We start from the raw sequence: 18,458 nt of genomic DNA, 5'->3' as shown, positions 1-18,458 counted from the left end.
CCAAAGCATTTCATAAACCTCGCAAACTTCTATATGAGAATCTATGAGATCAAAGGAAAAAGAGTTTACGTTCTGAAAATGTATGTTTTAATTTCGAAGCTCTTTGGTCCAGAATGGAAAGAGAATATTCGTCCAAAATAACATAGATTTTCACTCGCTATCCTGGAACCATGGAAATAAATTTCTTTATAACAATGATCTCGGCCGTCGATGAACGTGCTGTTTTCCACCGTCACACGGACTTGGATTGTTTTTTTCGACAAACAAGTAATGCTGCACTTGTTAAAATACGTACTGAAGATCGAGAGCTGCGTTACCGACAGAGTGGGAGTAAGAGGAGTCGAACCCTATAAGAATGCGGTGCGCACCGAGACGATTAGTTACAGTGAGACTGGAGCAGAAGAAACACGTTTGAAGAATAACCGATTTGCTGCGTATTCAAAGAATAATAATTTTAAAAAGTTCACTTGAATAAGACAACAGGTAAGAGAATTTTTCTGTCACTGTTTTTAATCAATTTTTTATTATTGATTAATAATCATGTTTCACCCAGCATAGACACATGATAATTTATTTGAATTGTTCGGCGATTATTCCTCATTTCTCCAAATTCATTCGTACAATTAGAATTCCGAGTGAAATTTGAGTATTATTTCATCGACGTTAAAATCACTGTAGTTATTTGTGAATATTTATAAAATAATGTTCAATGATAATAATTTACCAAATGGAATGTTTTCAAACTCATAATAAATCTGGATGCCACGTAACTTGATTGAAAATTCTTGCCAGAACAGAAAGCAGCTTTATCGGAATCTAAAAAGTAACGTTTACTCCGGCATACCAACGAATCGAAGCAATTACGTTCGATTGATGCTCAAAATAGTTCAATTAGAAGTTTTATTGTTTAAATTGCACGACAAGCTGCGTGAGTAAGTTAAAGTGATCCGAGGAGAAAAAAAATGTTTGCACACGATACCCCGTTGGCTCGAATTTCAATACTTATGAAACGATATCACATTGACGTATTATTTCAGTTTTGTGGTGCAAATAACGAGTTTACGTGGTTTGGCGAGACACTCAGGGAACGCTGATATTTTTCATTCATTTTCGACGTTTCAAAATAATTCATGAAATGCGAGTCAACAAATGTGGGCTTGGAGCATAGCGTCGATAGGAGAGGTCGGCTTTAACAGCAAAGTGTTGAGATCACGCGATATATACTGGCAACGAAATGGAACTTGTTTTCTTGGCCAAGCCCTTTGATACCGGTTAACCTTGGGCATATAACATTATCAATAAAGATAATTTCAGTGGGTAATTTTTGCCACACGTTCAAATATTTGCACTGATCAATATTTATTTTTCTGTATTCGTCGATGAATATTACATAACTAACATACCCGATTTGACACAATTAAAGTTTAATAAATAAAATTTAAACGAAACATCTGCTTTTGTATGTAAAGTCCGATCGTCTAATCGTTTTTTTAACTATTGATTCATTCGTATGCGCCGTATGGATCGAATAATATGAGTATTGTTCAATGTATTCGTAGTCGTGGTTCGTAAGCTGTTACGAGAGAAATATTCTCAAGTTACTGCGGCGACAGTCTGCTCGTGCAATTTAAATACAACGCTGTAAGAGATTGTATAACCTCGATGTACTAAAAAACACAGGACTCTTTGTGGAAATAATAGATAATTTGAACGCTTATCTTTTGCTACGATTTAAAAATCTTTCGGTTTGTATACCATTTCAAAAGAATTAATTAATTGACAAATTTCATAAAAACTTTAGTCTCAATGTCAACGTGTCTAATTCCACGATAATTGAAGGTCGAGTGATCGATCATTCCTGTCAAGCAGCAGATGTACTGGAACAGTTATCCAACCTTCTCTGGAAGCCCATATAGAATCTTAAATTTCTTTCGTACTTCTTATTCTATATCTCGTGAATATCGATAAGCACGCATGTGAATTACGTGTGTCCCAAAGTGGCTTCGTTAGCGAGGAGAATGCTCGCTCCGCCTGCTTGATCGCGAACTTTGCTCTTAAATTTAGAAATCCACGTTCCTTTGCCTATATGCGTGTACAATTATTTATTTATACTCAGATGTTGGAGAATTTGCGCACAGGCGTGACGGTGTGGAATCTCAAATATTTACTCGAAAGATTGCTCCGTTCTCGGCACTTTTATGAATATTATTTTTTGATCAAATTTATTTCGTATGAAAATATTCGATTCACGTTATGTTTTTCCGTTTTAGCAATCATGTCACTGCGAATGAGAAACGTGTTCATCAGTGATCCAGTTGATGTTCGTTGCGCAGATCTTCTAACCAGCTATGGGGTACCAGTCACCACCAAGTACAAATTATCAAAGGACGAATTGATTCAAGAAATTCAGGTTATTTTTTTAACTTTCATTTTTCTGTTAATCGCGATAGCTTCAATTTTATTGCATATTTAATTAATCCGAAGTTCCAATAAGAGATTCAAGGAAACCAATACTTCGTTTTCAATTTGATGAAAACTTCTCACTCGAAAGAATAGCGGGAAAACCACAAAAAGTATTTTTTTTTCCATCTGAAATCAACATTTTTTGAAAGGAAGAAAAAAAAAATTCGTTGGAACGATAGATCCAAAATATTATCAATTCATATATTTTCCATTGAAAAAATCGTTTGCTCTGTCAAGCCGAAAAATTTTTATTATGAGAAAATAATTTTTGGCTATATTTATCGCGAATTCGCATGAGCGAGTTTCATTTATTTTTCCAAGTTAATCACGAAATTCTGGTAAACAAGATCTGTTTGAGCGAGGTGGAGCAGTATCGGCAGCTTCCCATTTTTAATTCATACCACGTGTGCTGCATTTGCCGAGACCCCAGGACCGGTTATAACCAGTTTGCCGAGCATAAATACTAGTTACGACGGGTCGTTGTACTGGTTCGACGAGTACGAGTTTACACACAACTCTATACAATATAACGATAGCCCCTTTACTTTTCTTCCGTGATAGATTGTAAGAAGCTTCACTATACGTTGTCGAGTCCACGAGAGAGACATGCGTTCCTTTCATGCAACTTGCACTGGATGCACTTTCACTATCGTTCGCAGATCATTTTCTGTGAACCAAACAAAGTATTGGCATGTGAAAGTGTTACTGTTTAATAATTTTACTAATTATCTTTGTTCAATGCTGCAACTCCCACCGCTCATCACATGGCACACAGTTCAGATATTTAACCCTTAATAGTCACACGGGGTATATTGAACCCCAGTCGTTTTTCGACCGACGATACCAAATAGAAATTTCGAGAAAATGGGACTTGTGGCGCCCTCGGTCTGGGGTCCGATCCACCCCAGTGTGACAAATTTAACTAATACTACCTGAAAGCGTAATTTCTCAGGTTTATAGAACGAGTTGATTTTTTTTTTTTTAATCGAAAATTACGATTTCCGCATCAATTTTTGTGAAAAAAGTCATTTTTCCTGCATTCTTTTCTTTGACATTTTTTTTAATATCAAAAATAACACGAATAGAATAAAATCGTTATGGTCGTTCCTTAAAGGTTCAAAATACATTGCAGTATTTTTATTCAATTTTTTTTTTACAGTTTTTCAATTATTTATCGTCCCCCAAAGTGAGTGGGGTACTTTGGACCCCGTGTGACTATTACTTCAGAAATTTTAGGTTTGACTAGTAAGGGTTAATTGTGCAAAAGACTTTCGTCCATTATTCCTTCTCGAAGAGGTGTATTTTCTCATGCAAATTTTTGGGCTCAACATAAATTCAGGTTCTGTTGGAAAAATCCGAATGTCTCAGTTTCCCGGTTTATTCGAGCAAACAAGGTTTGAGTAAGGTTTCGTATTTGTTTAAGGGGAAGTGTGAATTTCGATCGATTTTATATAAAAAAAAAAACAAACAAAATTTCCGAATTCAAATGTTCAATGATCCAAGTTTTATTGAATTTCGAGTACCTTCCATATGAAAAATATGTTTTTGATAATAATATCAATAAATTGGTGCCACGAATGCTCTTCAAGTGAGTTAGTTATTTTTCACAAAAATACGTCTTATAATGGGAATCGAATGAATTTACTATTTTCAGAATTACGATGCTCTGATTGTACGCTCGGAAACCAAAGTTACAGCTGACGTTATCAACAATGCTCCTAATCTTCGCGTGATCGGACGAGCCGGTACTGGAGTTGATAATATCGATCTTCAGGCTGCCACACGTCGTGGAATCGTCGTTTTAAAGTAAGCAAAACCACGTGTTAATATTTCTTCATTTTAATTAGAAAAAAAATGTATCTACAATGGATTCCTGAAAATGAAACACTTTGAATTTATGAATTTATTTACGTTTGTAACGGGTACGTGAGTAAATTTTCTACGAGATTTTTCTGGAAAATTAAATAAAAGAGTATATTATCAGGATCAACGATACATCGATTCAAGTTAGCTGAAAAGAACTATAGTCACATTCACAATTTCATGCGACCATGACAAGAGTTCGACGGCAAATCACTGAATACTCGACGATGACTGACGGTTATACATATAAAAAATGATATAAAAATATTGAAATTTTCCATAGCACCCCTGGAGGAAACAGCATCAGTGCGTGTGAGCTCACGTGTGCTCTGATCTCGTCTCTAGCACGAAACGTGGCTCAGGCAGCTCAGTCCATGAAAGAAGGGCGTTGGGATCGCAAATTGTACTCTGGTTTCGAATTATCTGGTAAAACACTCGGTGTGCTTGGTTTCGGACGTATAGGACGAGAGGTTGCACGTAGAATGCAATCGTACGGCATGAACATCGTCGCATTCGATCCGATGCTTACCGAGGATGATGCCAATGAACTTGGAGTGACGAAAGCTACTCTCGATGAAATTTGGCCTGTCGTTGATTACATCACGGTTCACACACCTCTCATCCCTCAGACAAAAAGTGAGTAACGAAGTTTCAATATGGATATTAAAAAATTCATCAATTACAATTAAGGTATAACTGGATGGATAGCTCGACCAAAAATTATATCTGATTGGAATTTCCGTACTTCGTGATGCAATAAAAATTTGAAAAAATTCAACAACATTTGGAAAGCTATGAACAACGATTATCAATAATAATATTGCCCAAAAGTTGCTAACAAATTGTTTAATCAATTCGTGGATTTTCGAAATTTCTTGAAAAAATTTTGAAAAAAATTTTTAAAAACTTGAATTTTGGATATGTTTTAGAAGACATATTAACCATCAGTTTTGAAAATTCTCAAGATTACTGGATCAAAAATGTACAAATAGAGCCACTTGAAAAATTGAAAAAAGGGAATTTCAAAAATCCACGAAAATTCTGAAAAAAATCATGAGCATTCAGAAAAATGCGCACATTCGATTCGTAAAAAAAAAACAAGGGTTTACTGTAAAATTGTTAAAAAAGTATTTATTTAAACAATTTATTAATAACTTATGGGCAATATTATTATTGATAATTGTTTGTTCATAACTTTCCAAACGTTGCTGAATTTTTTCACATTTTTATTGCAGCACGAAGTACGGAAATTCCGAATAGGTACAATTTATCGGCTGGGCTATCCATCCAGTAATTCCTTAAGAGGATGGATCAGTTGGTATATCGCAACCATGAGTGCGAGAGAGATAGTTGCAAATTTCGAAATCGAAATTCTTTAACACAGTTTGACCCATTAAAAAAAGGCTCTGTCAGTCGATTTTTGCCATCGTTCTGCGTAGGCTGACAGAGCCTTTTTTTAATCGATCAAACTGTGTCTAAGAATTTTGATTTCGAAAATTTCAAGTGAGGTTAGTCGACTGATCCATACTCTTAAACTCTGAATTCTAATTTTCTTTCGAAAAATCTTTGATGATGTAGCTTTTTCCACATTTTGACGAAAATATATCAAATTGTGGAGGGTACTGACTATTCGATCATTTTCCAACAGATCTCGTAAACGCGACAACTTTATCGAAATGCAAAAAAGGAGTGTACATAATAAACGTTGCCCGTGGCGGAATAATCGACGAGGAAGCTCTTCTGAATTCGATCAAATCTGGCCATTGCGGCGGTGCTGGTCTCGACGTCTTTGTCGAGGAACCACCTAAAAATCCCATCACTCTTGAGCTCATAAAACATCCTAAGGTCATCGCAACTCCCCATCTTGGTAAGTTCCGTAACAATACATTTTCGTTGTATTCATTTTTTTTCTTCGAGGGCCTATTTTTTTACTGTATAGAATTTTGTTTTTCTCGAAAATGTCTTGCAGAATGAAACGAGTTCAAACCTGTGCGAGGTTTTTTCTTAAAACTTCGTAGACGTATTTAGTAATTGTTAAATAATAAGAACGTACGAATTTTTTTGGCGAAAAAAATGAGAAAAAAAATGAAAAACGGCATAAGAAATATTGACGATCCGATTGTTCATGTAATATACTGATTAGGGTGCTGGGTAAAAAAAAGACACAGAAAAATTAATTCCTAGGCACCTCTAGAAAGTATTCACCAAAAATGAGCTCTTAATATTAAGGGGATGATTCTCCTCATCACGGTTTTCCATTTTCATTCCAGTCTCACATAAAAATAACCATATTTCATCTTTAATCGATCGTTAAGCCAATCCCCTTCACATATTTTTGTAGGAAACTAAACACTCTACAAAAAAGTCCCCTTACATTTTTTCTATTAACTTAACCATTTATAGGATATTCGGGGTTAAGAATTAAAGAATATATTGAAAATTTTTTTTATTATTTTGAATCGATTACTCTAACCGTTTAGCATAGATTCGTATTCGAATCCCAATGCGTACTGATTTTAACAGTTTTTTAATAAGTATTTTGAATTTACCCATGTAATTCATGAATTTTGAGAATATTCATAAAAATTTGAATCCATTTCGATAGAATAACAGCTTCTAACTTACGTTTTATCTTTTGTTTGGGAATATATTCCTTTCTAATAAATTTTTCATAAAAATTTTCTTTTTTTTCTTTTGTTTTAGTTATACTTTAAAACAAAAAGAATACATTTTCGATGCTTTAATTCGACTTTTTAACGCCTTTTGTTTGAGTTCATTGAGTTGATTTTGTAAACATTTTAAGGAAGATTATCTGGTTATCGAACAAACAAAGAGATTTCGATTAAAAATTTGAATACAATAACGAATGAATAATAAAAAAATGTCCTGTAAAATAACAATGTATAATAATGGGCGAATGTTTTGATATTAAAGGTGCTAGCACAGCCGAAGCTCAGACACGTGTAGCCATTGAAATAGCGGAGCAATTCCTTGCGATTTCCGGAGTTACCGACAAGTACAACGTCACAGGAATTGTGAACGCTCCCGTATTTGCGGCTGCCATGATTGGTGACAACGCAAGCTGGATCGAGCTGGCCAAAAGACTGGGGAAACTGGGTGCACGTTTCCTTCGAAAAAATTTGGACTCACCGATCGAGAGTCAGACTGTTGGAGACGGAAACAAAAACAGAAAATTCATTCATACCGCTGTCCTCGTCGGTATTTTATCTGGACAAACGAAAAACGGTTTGAATCTCGTAAATGCTCCCAGTGTCGCCAAAGATGCCGGTCTTAACATTAACGAGAGTCACGTTGACGGTGATGACGAACAAGTCGTTGTTAAAATTGGTCAACACAGCCTAAGGGGTAACAATCGTTTTCTCACATCAGTTATAATACGTTGAATGTTTTGTCCTTTGCATTCAAGAAATGCATCATTACTTTGCAACCAATCGAGCTAAGGAAATGTGAATAAACTTGGTTATTGCTGGAACAAGTTAAACAAAAAATTTCTTCTAAATCAGTTGTATCGTATATTATCGGTCGGATAACTCTACATTTTTACTACTGGCCATTGAAAAATCTTATTCATCATATATCGGAATAAATTTATACTTCGCAATTCTTTATCAAGATCCTTACGTAACAATCCATTCTCTCAACCTTCATCATGGGATGTGGAATGATTTCTATTCAAAGATTCATCCTGTAATCGGTCCATCTTAATTTTTCGTTTCTTCTGGTTTTTCTATTTGCAGGTACTGTGCACAACGACCAAATTCTTCTTCTGTCAATTGATGACACGGTATTCGCGAATGGTATCGCTCTGCGTGCCTCCATGTCGTTTTATCGAGCGAATGGTCCTCAAGATCTTGCGACGATAGTAAGCGCGTACACATCGAAAGGTGTAGCAATCAATAGTCTCAATTCAAATGGGAATTGGCTCGCTATCGAGACTGACGAGGACGCGTCAATAAAGGTTGATGGAATCGACAGCTATTGAAATTTTCCATTCTCGCGATGAAATGGAAAACTCTAAAACTTTCTTTTCCGAGGCAAGATAATTCCTCGACAAATTCCAGTATTTCAGGATTTCGTTGACAACGAAAAATACGCCCTTTTTTAAAGACAGATCAATAATATCAGTTTTTCTACCTTTTAATAAGAAGATTCTTCCAATAGAAGTTGTGAAAATAGAATTTAAAGAAGATAATAAATAAGTTATACCTTCTTAATGGGTGTTTAGAGATTTCACATACCTTATAAGTAACTTGATATGTACACTTGAGCATAGATTTTTAGAAAAAAAAGAAACAATGTATTTATATTTTTGTAATACTTCCGATCGTAAAATGAATTAATTAAATCTACTATGTTATAAATCGGTATATTATTTATTTTTCCCCTTAGTATATTTTCCCTTTAGATGAAACATAACGACCGATATTCACTTTGAGAAAATGTTCATGCAAAAAAGATAATATGAATGAATCATAGAATTCTAATGAGAGTTTATTAATTCATTTATTTTCTCGTTGTACACATTAATATGTCTGTCAAAGAATTTACATATTTTTTTATAAAAAATATACGCACATCGTAAAGGCGAAAGACGCCTATCGAAATGTTTTTAGTTCTTCTGTTTTGTGTGTGTGTGTGCGCGCGCGGTTTTTGACTGACGCGCTTGAAGAAAGTAAAAAATATATATTTTCTGCACAATCAAATGACTCACAAGTTTCAGTAATAAAAAAATTCGAATACTTTTAAATTTGAGATTCGACCGGAGCCTCGATTAAATCACGTAAAGCTCTCTTTCGTTGAATGACCGACAAATGAATGAATGCTTGAAAAATGATTCGTGTAGCAAAATTTGCGGAAAAATATTCGGTAAAAATCGAAAACATGATAAATTTGAATCACAATTGAAGAATGTTGTAAAAAGATAATAATTATCGTTACCCTAACTTAAAGACTAGCGATGGGCATAATTCACATATATGTGGTGACCTTATTGCTTCGACGACCAAGTTTTATATTCTTTCGTAAGTGGTTGGAGAACAGCCATTGAAGACATAAGCGATGCCATCCTGCAAAACAAATTCTTTTCTCAATTCTCTTTACATATTAATTACAAAATTAACTTTCTAGTATTCCAACAACAAAAGATCAGATTTTTCTCTTCAAGTACAAGTCGAATTTCACGACACGATTCGTCCAATCGAGAAGTTTCAGCCCATTTTTGACACTATTCTGAGTGGGTTGAAACTTTTTTTTGGTAGCAGGTTGAGTTATGTTGGAAAATTCAAAATTTAAAGGTTCAAGGTGCGTTGAATGCCGGATCCAAATCCTTGATCACTACACGTATGATTTATTTATCGAACGAAAATATTGGTTTCAAGCATTTCTGAATTTTATCTGCCTCAAAGCCAATATTTTTCCACCGAATATTTTTTTTTTCGAATTCTTTAAAATCAAACGGAATTTTGATTTAGCAACTCCGTCTATATTGTTCATACGTTGTTATATCCATCGTAGTAGCTGAATTAAGTGTGCAAATACTTACTCTACAATGACCAGGGATTTTTGACCAAAAGTCGTAATTCGGAATCATTTCCCAACCAATGGCACCGCGCAAGAAATGCAGTGCAAGAGCCCCGACACAAAAATAAACACTGCCGAAAACAAGAAGTAAAATCACCAGGATTGAACCGGTTGAAAGACCCCTATGAGATCCATGAATCATACAGGCGTATTGTGAGCTCAGTATTAAATTCTGCAATCAATATCGTAATTATTATTTCCAATTCAATTTTTCTCACAACCATGAGATTCGAGTCAGATTTGTATCGATATTCAAAACCACGATGCTGAAGTTTCCAACGTTGGAGTCCAACGAAATGAACGAAAAAAACGTTTGTAATTCACCAATTTTTTATTTCACGAATCGTTGGTGCAGCTTGAAAAACTACGAATCGCAAATTTGGCAGGGAACAAAATAGGAGAATTACTGGAATTATTGGAGAGTTTTTTTCGATCATTTCGTTGGACTCCAACGTTGGAAACTTCAGCGTCATTTCAAAACCTGTTATTCATATTTGAAATATACATGAAATGTAAAACTATGAGGGGAATTTTTTCTTCTATAAGAAAAAGTTACCAACATATTCAGATTTTTCTGGCTTGGAGGCCAAACTCAGATTTGCCAGATTACAGTTGTCACAACAGACCAACAAAATGCGGGTGGTGTAATTAGCATGGGTGAGAACAAGCTCTGCACTGCTTTCAAGTATAGCCCATTTAGTTTCTCCTGTAGTTCCAAGGCTGAATGATTTTTCAGCATCTGTATGGTTTTGAGCGCACAACTAAGTAGAATTGGATCAAACATGAAAATGATTCGGATTGGAAGACTTAGCTTCATTATCTGTTTGGTTTATGTCAGTGGATTGAGTACATTTTTGAAAATATTGCTCTGTTGTCTTACCGATACACCAAGGTCTCTGTTACACTCTGTCGGATTGTCTTTTGTCATATCCATCTTCACATTTTTACACGGTTGAAAAGAAAATGTCAAATTAAAATTGTTGTTACTCTTGATTGGGCTGTAACTGTGAAAAATACTAATTATATAATTTTTCCAGCAACAGTAACAATTTCACACTATTTTTCATTATTGTATGACCTAATTATGTTTAGCTTATTTTGTTGATTTTTTTTAGATGTCATGTCATATTATTCAGAATTTTCAAATATGTTTTATCATTTCAATTATAATTATTATGTGTCCATTGTTTTCAAATATTTACTTTTCAAGTTCTAATCGAAATTGATAAGTTCTTTTTGACATTCCAGTCATAAATAACAATTTTATTCTGGGACGGATTGAAAAGTGTCGTTAATAAAGCTAATATTCGTGATTTTATTAATAAAAATATAAGTTTCATTGTAAATATAAACAGCGCGCAAAGTAATCAGGTTGAACAAAAAATATTGAAATTTTATTGAAAAATTGTATGTGTGGAAAATTTGTGCAGGGTGGTTATGGCAATGGGGATAATATTTCATTTGATTAAATTGCAGCTGAAAGCTCAAGTCAATTTTTACCAACTCAATCGGATTTATTTCAATTAGCGAAAAAGTAAAAAGAAACGAACCTTTGCTCGGATAATTTATTTAAATCGTACAAAGTTCCATTAGGAAGATGACACGTACAGGCTGTTTCTTCGACGCATTTCAGTGCAGTACCATCACCAATTATAGCTAATAACGTGATTGAGATAACGAAATTTACATTGTTCCGATACATTCTCGGTGAACGTCTTCTACTTTTTTATTGACATTCGTACTAATTTTCGAACGAACCCATGACGTGTGAGCAATAAAGAATACAACTTTTCTAAATATACGTAAAAGATCTAATGGAATCGTACACGGAGAACAGCTGTGTGAGCTGTATGACTACGTCAAAAACAAAAGATTATCAACCGCTGCCAATGCAAATAAAAATATAATTCGGAATACAAAATAATAACGAACGGTCGGCAATGCAGAAACTCAATTTATTTGCTGAAACGATGTCGATCACTAAAATGCTTGATAGTTGAGCACTCTTCCGCATTTCGTTTCCATTTCGACTTGGATGCCGACAACGTTATAAAAACGTTTGTACCGTTCAACTTGGCGTTGTAAACGTCAACAACGCTACAGCGAAACGTTTAACTGCGTTCATTTCAAGTCAAACGCGTTTTATGGTCGTTTATTTCTCCGACGCGGTTCAAACTCAGTTCAATTTTTTTCATATAGTTTCGAGATAAAACGGACATAATGCCCGTTTTTTCCAACGTTAATCTGAGTTTAAACTCGGTTCATCCTATCTCGAAACTATATGAAAAAAATTGAACTGAGTTTGAACCGCGTCGGAGAAAACGGCCATTGGCGTTACAAACGTTTTCGATGTTATTATAACGTTGTCGGCGCCCCTGTAGTCTCCCTGTTCCCTACTTTAAATATTGCACGTTTTATGCAAGGCAGCAGGGATCATTTTTTCTTCACTTCGCTGTCCTTCGTATTACAAACAATCGTGTGACAAATAACTTGAATATGTAATATATATTGCTATATACATAATTTTCCTTTTAATACTTGGCGTCGAGCCGCTACCGCGTCTCTTGATAGAACTTCGAAACGGGCAACGTAAATATAATCAACGATATAATGAGTCGGGCCAAGTGTACAGATGAGCATTTCATATTAATTATATGATGAAGCATCATTTGAATTTCTATTCGGTGCATGTTACGTGAAGTACGGAAAAATAAATATATGAGAAATAGAATTTTGGGAATAGAAATAAGCAAGTTGAAAGTAAATTGAAAAAAATTTAAACGCCAACAACGCGAAAGTCGCGCCATCGGTTGAGATTTCGGCGGTGGCTCGAACTAAAAGATATTCCTTGAGAGGTCCCCACCCCGCTCGCCCCGCGCCGCCGATCACTTGTTGCGCCGCTGCCGTCCTGTCGTCGCGGCAGCATACGAGGCTCTCTCGCAGTCGCGGTAAGACGAAAAATCTTGAATATATATATATAAAATTACAACAGAGCGTCTCGTAAACGAAGTATGTGAAACAAAACAATAAGCAGTGTCCTCATCCTCAATAGTTTATGCTTGTCGCGATTTTTTATCCCTTTTATTGAAGTTGCGATTTTTAAACTTATTTATCGTCGGAGCACGAGATTTTCTACTCTTTTTACCCTTGTGACACGTGAGTGCAGTGTTGTTTTTACCTTCGAAAAAGTGCGTGCGGCCCGTGTTTATGTGTTTTGTGTGTGATCAGTGGGTTCGAACCCGGAAAAATTACACCGGCGTAGTTTCTGGATCCTCGGAATTCGCCTACGTCTTGCTTATATTTTTTGCGTCATCGAATCAAAACATGGTGAGCCGCAAATCTTTGTAGGCACAAATTGCTCTTTTACAACCCCCAGTTGTTCAATGTATGGGGCGTTTTGATGCTAATGATTCCGAACTAGAATTCAAACCAGTTTTGTTTTCGGTATTATTTTTTTTCGCTAATATATATATATATTAAACTTTTTTTCTGTCTAATCGAAGCTTCCTATTTTGTCTTCAATGCAGAAGTCATTTCACTCCAATTGACGAAAGCTACCGTTCGAATGACAGAGGTTTTTCGACTCGTTATTTACGATTAATTTACAGCTGGTATTTTTTCCACGTTTTTTTGTATTTGTTAAATTATTTTGGACAACATCTGATTATACGATTTTTCAGGATTTCGTATAGAACTAGGAAAAATCGTTGTAGCTCCAGCCATTTTTTCGTTTATTTTTCTATTCTTCGTAAATGAGATAACCATTCTGGTTATGTTTTAAGCTTTTCGACCCTTTCAATAACATTATTGACCTAAGAATCTTTCGCAGTATCTCAAGCGGAATGGAAAAAAAAAAAAAAAAAAAAAAAAAAAAAAACAGTACGAGGTTAGAATAAAGTGTAACGGTCTGTATACGTCAAACTGAGAAGTTTCCATAAATTTGAACTCATTCATAAATACAGCAGAATTCCAAGTGTTATAAAGTGACTTGATAAATTTGCCAAAATTTATTTCAAACGTTTGTTTCCGCTGAGATAATAATTGTGATAAAGTAATCCCGGATTAATGTCGACTCGCGAGGGTCTTAAAAACGAATCAAATCTGGACACAACAAGGCATTTTTTTACTGTTGAATATTACAAGCTTACGGGAAATATAAATCTTGGTGAAATATTAACGACACCGCTTACAGCGAATATTCTTTTTCGACATAATTTAACCGGTTGAAAACGTCCAATCAATGGGTTTCTCACGATAATAAATCTACTCAACCGAGCAAATGGAAATAATGATAATTGCTCCACCGATCAACAGTATTTTCATTGTTTCACGAGTCAGTACACCCCTCTCGAGTAGGTCAATGTTTCGTTAACTTTGCTCATTAGCTCATTTTGTGTTGATCCACAATTCTTGTATTTTTCGCACTTGTACTCGGGGTTTGTTTCTTCCAATAATTAGTTCAGCAAGTTTACAATCGTAATTCTTCTATTCGAAACAAATTTTTTATTCGAAATAATAATCGAATATAAAAATCTGGAAAACCTGAAAATGGAATTGCAATAAATTGGACAGCCAGAAAAATAAAAAATCGTGTACCTAAAGCTAAAGTCGAACTTTTTAACTTTGAGCGCGATAAAAATGATTAAACGAATATAAAATGGTTTTAGATCAAACTGCCGATCCATTCTCTCTCTCGAAAACATTGCAGTTGAATGAAGAAAACTCTTTCAATAACATCAGTTGCTATTGAATCAACGTGACACGAAATGATGTAAAAAAACTCTCCAGTAATTCCAGTAATTCTCCAATTTCGTTCCCTGCTGAATTTGCAATTCTTAGTTTTTCAATTTACACCGATGCTTCATGAAATAAAAAATAGGTGAATTAAAAATGTTTTTTTCGTTTATTTCGTTGGACTCCAACTTCAGCGTCGTTGAATCAACAATTTTTGTTTCTCAGTGCACTACTTCCTTCGACAGCTGCACTTTAGGAACCTTAGACACTCTCGAAAAAGCTCGGAAATGTGGTTGCGTTATATAAAAAAAATGTTCTCCAGCACGATATTTAGCGTTCGAGGTAATTTGAATTTGATACGATTCGTCGACATTGGCATATTCCTTGACGCTGCGGTTGTCATAATACGATGCATTTGTGGAGAAAAAAAGTTGAGAAAAAAGTGTTCATGCAACGGGTACGAAGACCACAATGAACGAATATAGGGGCACCGCTCTGCAGTGTAATTAGCTGGGAGACGAGACGTAAACGATACTAAGATTAAAAGAGTCGAGCGTGCAAGAGTCTCGGATGATCTCTTGAGATATCGCGCATCAGTGCACCCGAGCAAAAATAAGACAGCACTTTTTGAAACACGAGCTCGATCCAATTTGTTAGAAAAGACTTGGACGCATTAAAAACTGAAAGAAAAAATAGTAAAAAATCTGGAAAAATATCGATTTATAATTCAGTGAAAACAAAAACAAAAATATGGGATATGATATATTTTTTGTCTTTTTCGACTTGAATTATTCTCGAAAGAAATTGCATTAAACTCGTTCATATAGCAGAATACGGAAATGGGTGATTACAGGCGAATACGACTCGAGCTAACTGAACGAGCGTTCAAATTTATGAAAAGAAGGTGAAATTTGCATAGTAATTTGCATAAAGATGCAAGGTAATTGCGGTTAAAAATTCGAATTATTGTGCGATACCAAAGGACTATGAATTTAAGAACGCGTCTATTTGGTAATATCGTGAGATGTGGTATAGAGGCCTTACCCGAAGTATTTGAAAAAACCTTTGAAATTGCTAAAGAAAGTGCTTTTTTCATTACTTCTTTGGGGTAACACGCTGAACTTTACTGAAACACTTCAATATATTTTTGCCTTAGATTCGAAGGAGAACAGTGTTTTTTTAGTGTTAAAATATCGTGTCATGAAAAACACACATTTTAAACGACGTTGTGTTTTAAAACGTTGGAGTCCAACGAAATTAACGAAAATAACATTTTTGATTGACCAATTTTTTATTCACGAGTCACTGGTGTAGATTGACAAACTACGACGAATTGCAAATTAGGCAGGTAACAGAATTGAAGAATTTTTTTTAGATCATTTTGTTGAACTTCAGCGTTGCAAACTTCAGCGTCATCATTTTAAAATCTTCCGAAACGTACAACTTCAGTTCGAATAATGCACAAAAAAGCATCTTACAAGTAATAAAATTAAGGTATAACTGGATGGATAGCTCAACCAAAAATTATATTTGATTGGAATTTCCGTACTTCGTGATGCAATAAAAATCTGAAAAAATTCAACAACATTTGGAAAGCTATGAACAACGATTATCAATAATAATATTGTCCAAAAGTTAATAACAAATTGTTTAAACAATTAATTATTCAATAATTTTGCGGTGACCTATTGTTTTTTTTTACGAATCAAATGTGTGTATTTTTCCGAATGCTCATGAATTTTTTCAGAATTTTCGTCGATTTTTGAAATTTCTTGAAAAAATTTTGAAAAAAATTTTAAAAAATTTGAATTTTGGATATGTTTTAGAAGACATATTTACCATCAGTTTTGAAAAGTCTCAAGATTACTCGATCAAAAATGTACAAATAGAGCCACTTGAAAAATTTAAAAAAGGGAATTTCAAAAATCCACGAAAATTCTGAAAAAAATCATGAGCATTCGATTCGTAAAAAAAAAAAAAACAACAAGAGTTTACTGTAAAATTGTTAAAAAATTATTTATTTAAACACTTTATTAATAACTTTTGGACAATATTATTGTTGATAATTGTAGTTCATAACTTTCCAAATGTTACTGAATTTTTTCAGTTTTTTATTGCATCACGAAGTATGGAAATTCCGATCAGGTACAATTTATCGGCTGGGCTATCCATCCAGTAATACCTTAAATATGGAAGCGCGGTTTCATCGTTGCCATCTGAGAAATGACTACTCGCATTTTCGAATCTCTCGTTTCGCTGAAACATCTCGTTCGTTCTTGTACATCGCTTTGTTCGATATTGTAATACAGAAAGACGAAGAGTGCTCAGAGGAGCCCTGGCGTATAGGTAGGTATATATACGTTCGGATTGTAGGTCGGGCAAAAGAGAGGTCCGCACGTCACTACTCTTTTGTGTTCAGAAACCTTTCGGACTTTGGTGTCGGTACATATATGTTTGTACATTTCTGTACAGAGCGTTTTATGTCAAATGAGCGAGTAATCGAATATGCCCTCAAAATTACGATTACAATTTCGTAACCGCAGCAGAGTTCGCCGATTTCCTCGTTGAGAGTTACAATTTTCGGAAACTTTGAGTTTTCATTTTCTTGTCAAGTGTCGCTCGTTGTATGCGATTGAGAAAAAGATCGCGTCAGGCCGCGATGTATTTCGGGGTCGGGGTTATATTCGGTCGCGTTGGGTCGTCGGGGTCGAGAGCATTACGCCACAATATATATATGTATATACAAATGCATTCACCGGAGCAGGCAATGCTGGAAGGAGCAGGATGGAAGAGAAAAAGCGCGGTGAAATTCTCTCCGCGCGTACCTTCGTATTCATCGCACATCCGTTGTTCTCGCGGCGCTTGCAAGTTGTGCGCGCGTTCTAGCTGTACCCAGTGTACAGTATGCAATCTCTTCGGACATGAAACTTTTCTACATACACGTTTATATTATATACAACGACGTACAAACAAATATATCCGTAGGAATGAAGGAATATAGATATTGCAGAAGTAGTGGCAAAAGGGCCATCGAGGATCTCTCGTCTCGGCCAATTGAGCGCATGCTTGCCGTGGACGTTCATTTATATATCCTACCGTAGATATATTATGTGTGTGTATATAAATATATTATCTATATGCAACATACATGTGTACATATAGCTGGGAGTACCAGGCAACAATGAATTGCAGAAGAGAATATCGTGTAACCATATACAGCTCAACCGTGTGATATATAATGCGTTGGAAATATATCTGCATTTCTACGTATGTATATGAAAAAAAGATCGGGAAATAATGTGAATGATGCGGCTCATTTAATTGAGAAAAACCCTTGGTTTGTGTTACTTTGTTTTGAGATGTGTAATTACGATTTTGACCCTTCGACAACTGTCCGTTTCGTCTCTTCGTATTTCCATTCAATTTTTCATAAATGAGTTTTGTCGAAAACTTTTTAAACAACGTACAGATGGTTAGATAGATAGATAATTTTATTATGCCTTAGCTACGCTATGGGGCAAAGAAAGAATACAAACAAGGCTTACGAAATAAGAAAATTTAACAAGAAAGAAAAGAAACAAGAATAACAATACAAGATTAACAAGAAAAATGAGAATTTAACTAAAGAGAGAGAAAGAGGGAGAAAGAGAGAGAGAGAAAGAGAGAGGAATGCTAAGGACTCGGATGCAAAGGTATACACGGTGACTCCTCTGTATGTAGCGGTGTAGTTGAATGACTCTATGTACATGTGTATATTTGCTCTTTCACGTTCGTCCAATACACCTCCGCTCCTCTCT

General features: G+C 35.1%; 3 protein-coding genes across 4 annotated transcripts in view; 2 read left to right on the top strand and 1 right to left on the bottom strand.

The window, feature by feature from the left end:
• Positions 1–327: 327 nt before the first annotated feature.
• LOC122409868 (hydroxypyruvate reductase) lies at positions 328–8,708 on the top strand. Its single transcript, XM_043417753.1, has 7 exons — positions 328–483; positions 2,271–2,410; positions 4,118–4,269; positions 4,610–4,962; positions 5,975–6,193; positions 7,261–7,692; positions 8,085–8,708. The coding sequence occupies exons 2-7, from the start codon at positions 2,276–2,278 to the stop codon at positions 8,327–8,329; spliced, it is 1,536 nt and encodes a 511-aa protein (XP_043273688.1). The 5' UTR covers positions 328–483; positions 2,271–2,275; the 3' UTR covers positions 8,330–8,708.
• Positions 8,709–8,831: 123 nt separating this feature from the next.
• On the bottom strand, positions 8,832–11,800 carry LOC122409876 (uncharacterized). 2 transcript variants are annotated; one of them, XM_043417771.1, is made up of 5 exons: positions 11,478–11,800; positions 10,808–10,925; positions 10,488–10,688; positions 9,890–10,099; positions 8,832–9,413 (listed from the first exon to the last, which is right to left on the bottom strand). In XM_043417771.1, the coding sequence occupies exons 1-5, from the start codon at positions 11,627–11,629 to the stop codon at positions 9,357–9,359; spliced, it is 738 nt and encodes a 245-aa protein (XP_043273706.1). In that variant the 5' UTR covers positions 11,630–11,800; the 3' UTR covers positions 8,832–9,356. The 2 variants fall into 2 exon arrangements, with proteins under 2 accessions (XP_043273706.1, XP_043273697.1); XM_043417762.1 differs by having other exon boundaries at positions 10,808–10,931; positions 11,478–11,798.
• Positions 11,801–12,862: 1,062 nt separating this feature from the next.
• Positions 12,863–18,458, top strand: part of LOC122412823 (uncharacterized) — a 241,837-nt gene continuing 236,241 nt past the window's right edge. The window contains exon 1 of the mRNA XM_043422724.1: positions 12,863–13,254. The gene's annotated coding sequence lies outside the window, so the exon portion shown is untranslated. The remainder of the gene's footprint in view (positions 13,255–18,458) is intronic.

This window comes from Venturia canescens, chromosome 1 (assembly GCF_019457755.1).
Source record: "Venturia canescens isolate UGA chromosome 1, ASM1945775v1, whole genome shotgun sequence".
In the NCBI taxonomy this organism is placed as follows: Eukaryota; Metazoa; Arthropoda; class Insecta; order Hymenoptera; family Ichneumonidae; genus Venturia; species Venturia canescens.
The sequence above is the reverse complement of the archived record's forward strand: the minus strand, read 5'-3'. Positions and strand labels throughout refer to the sequence as shown.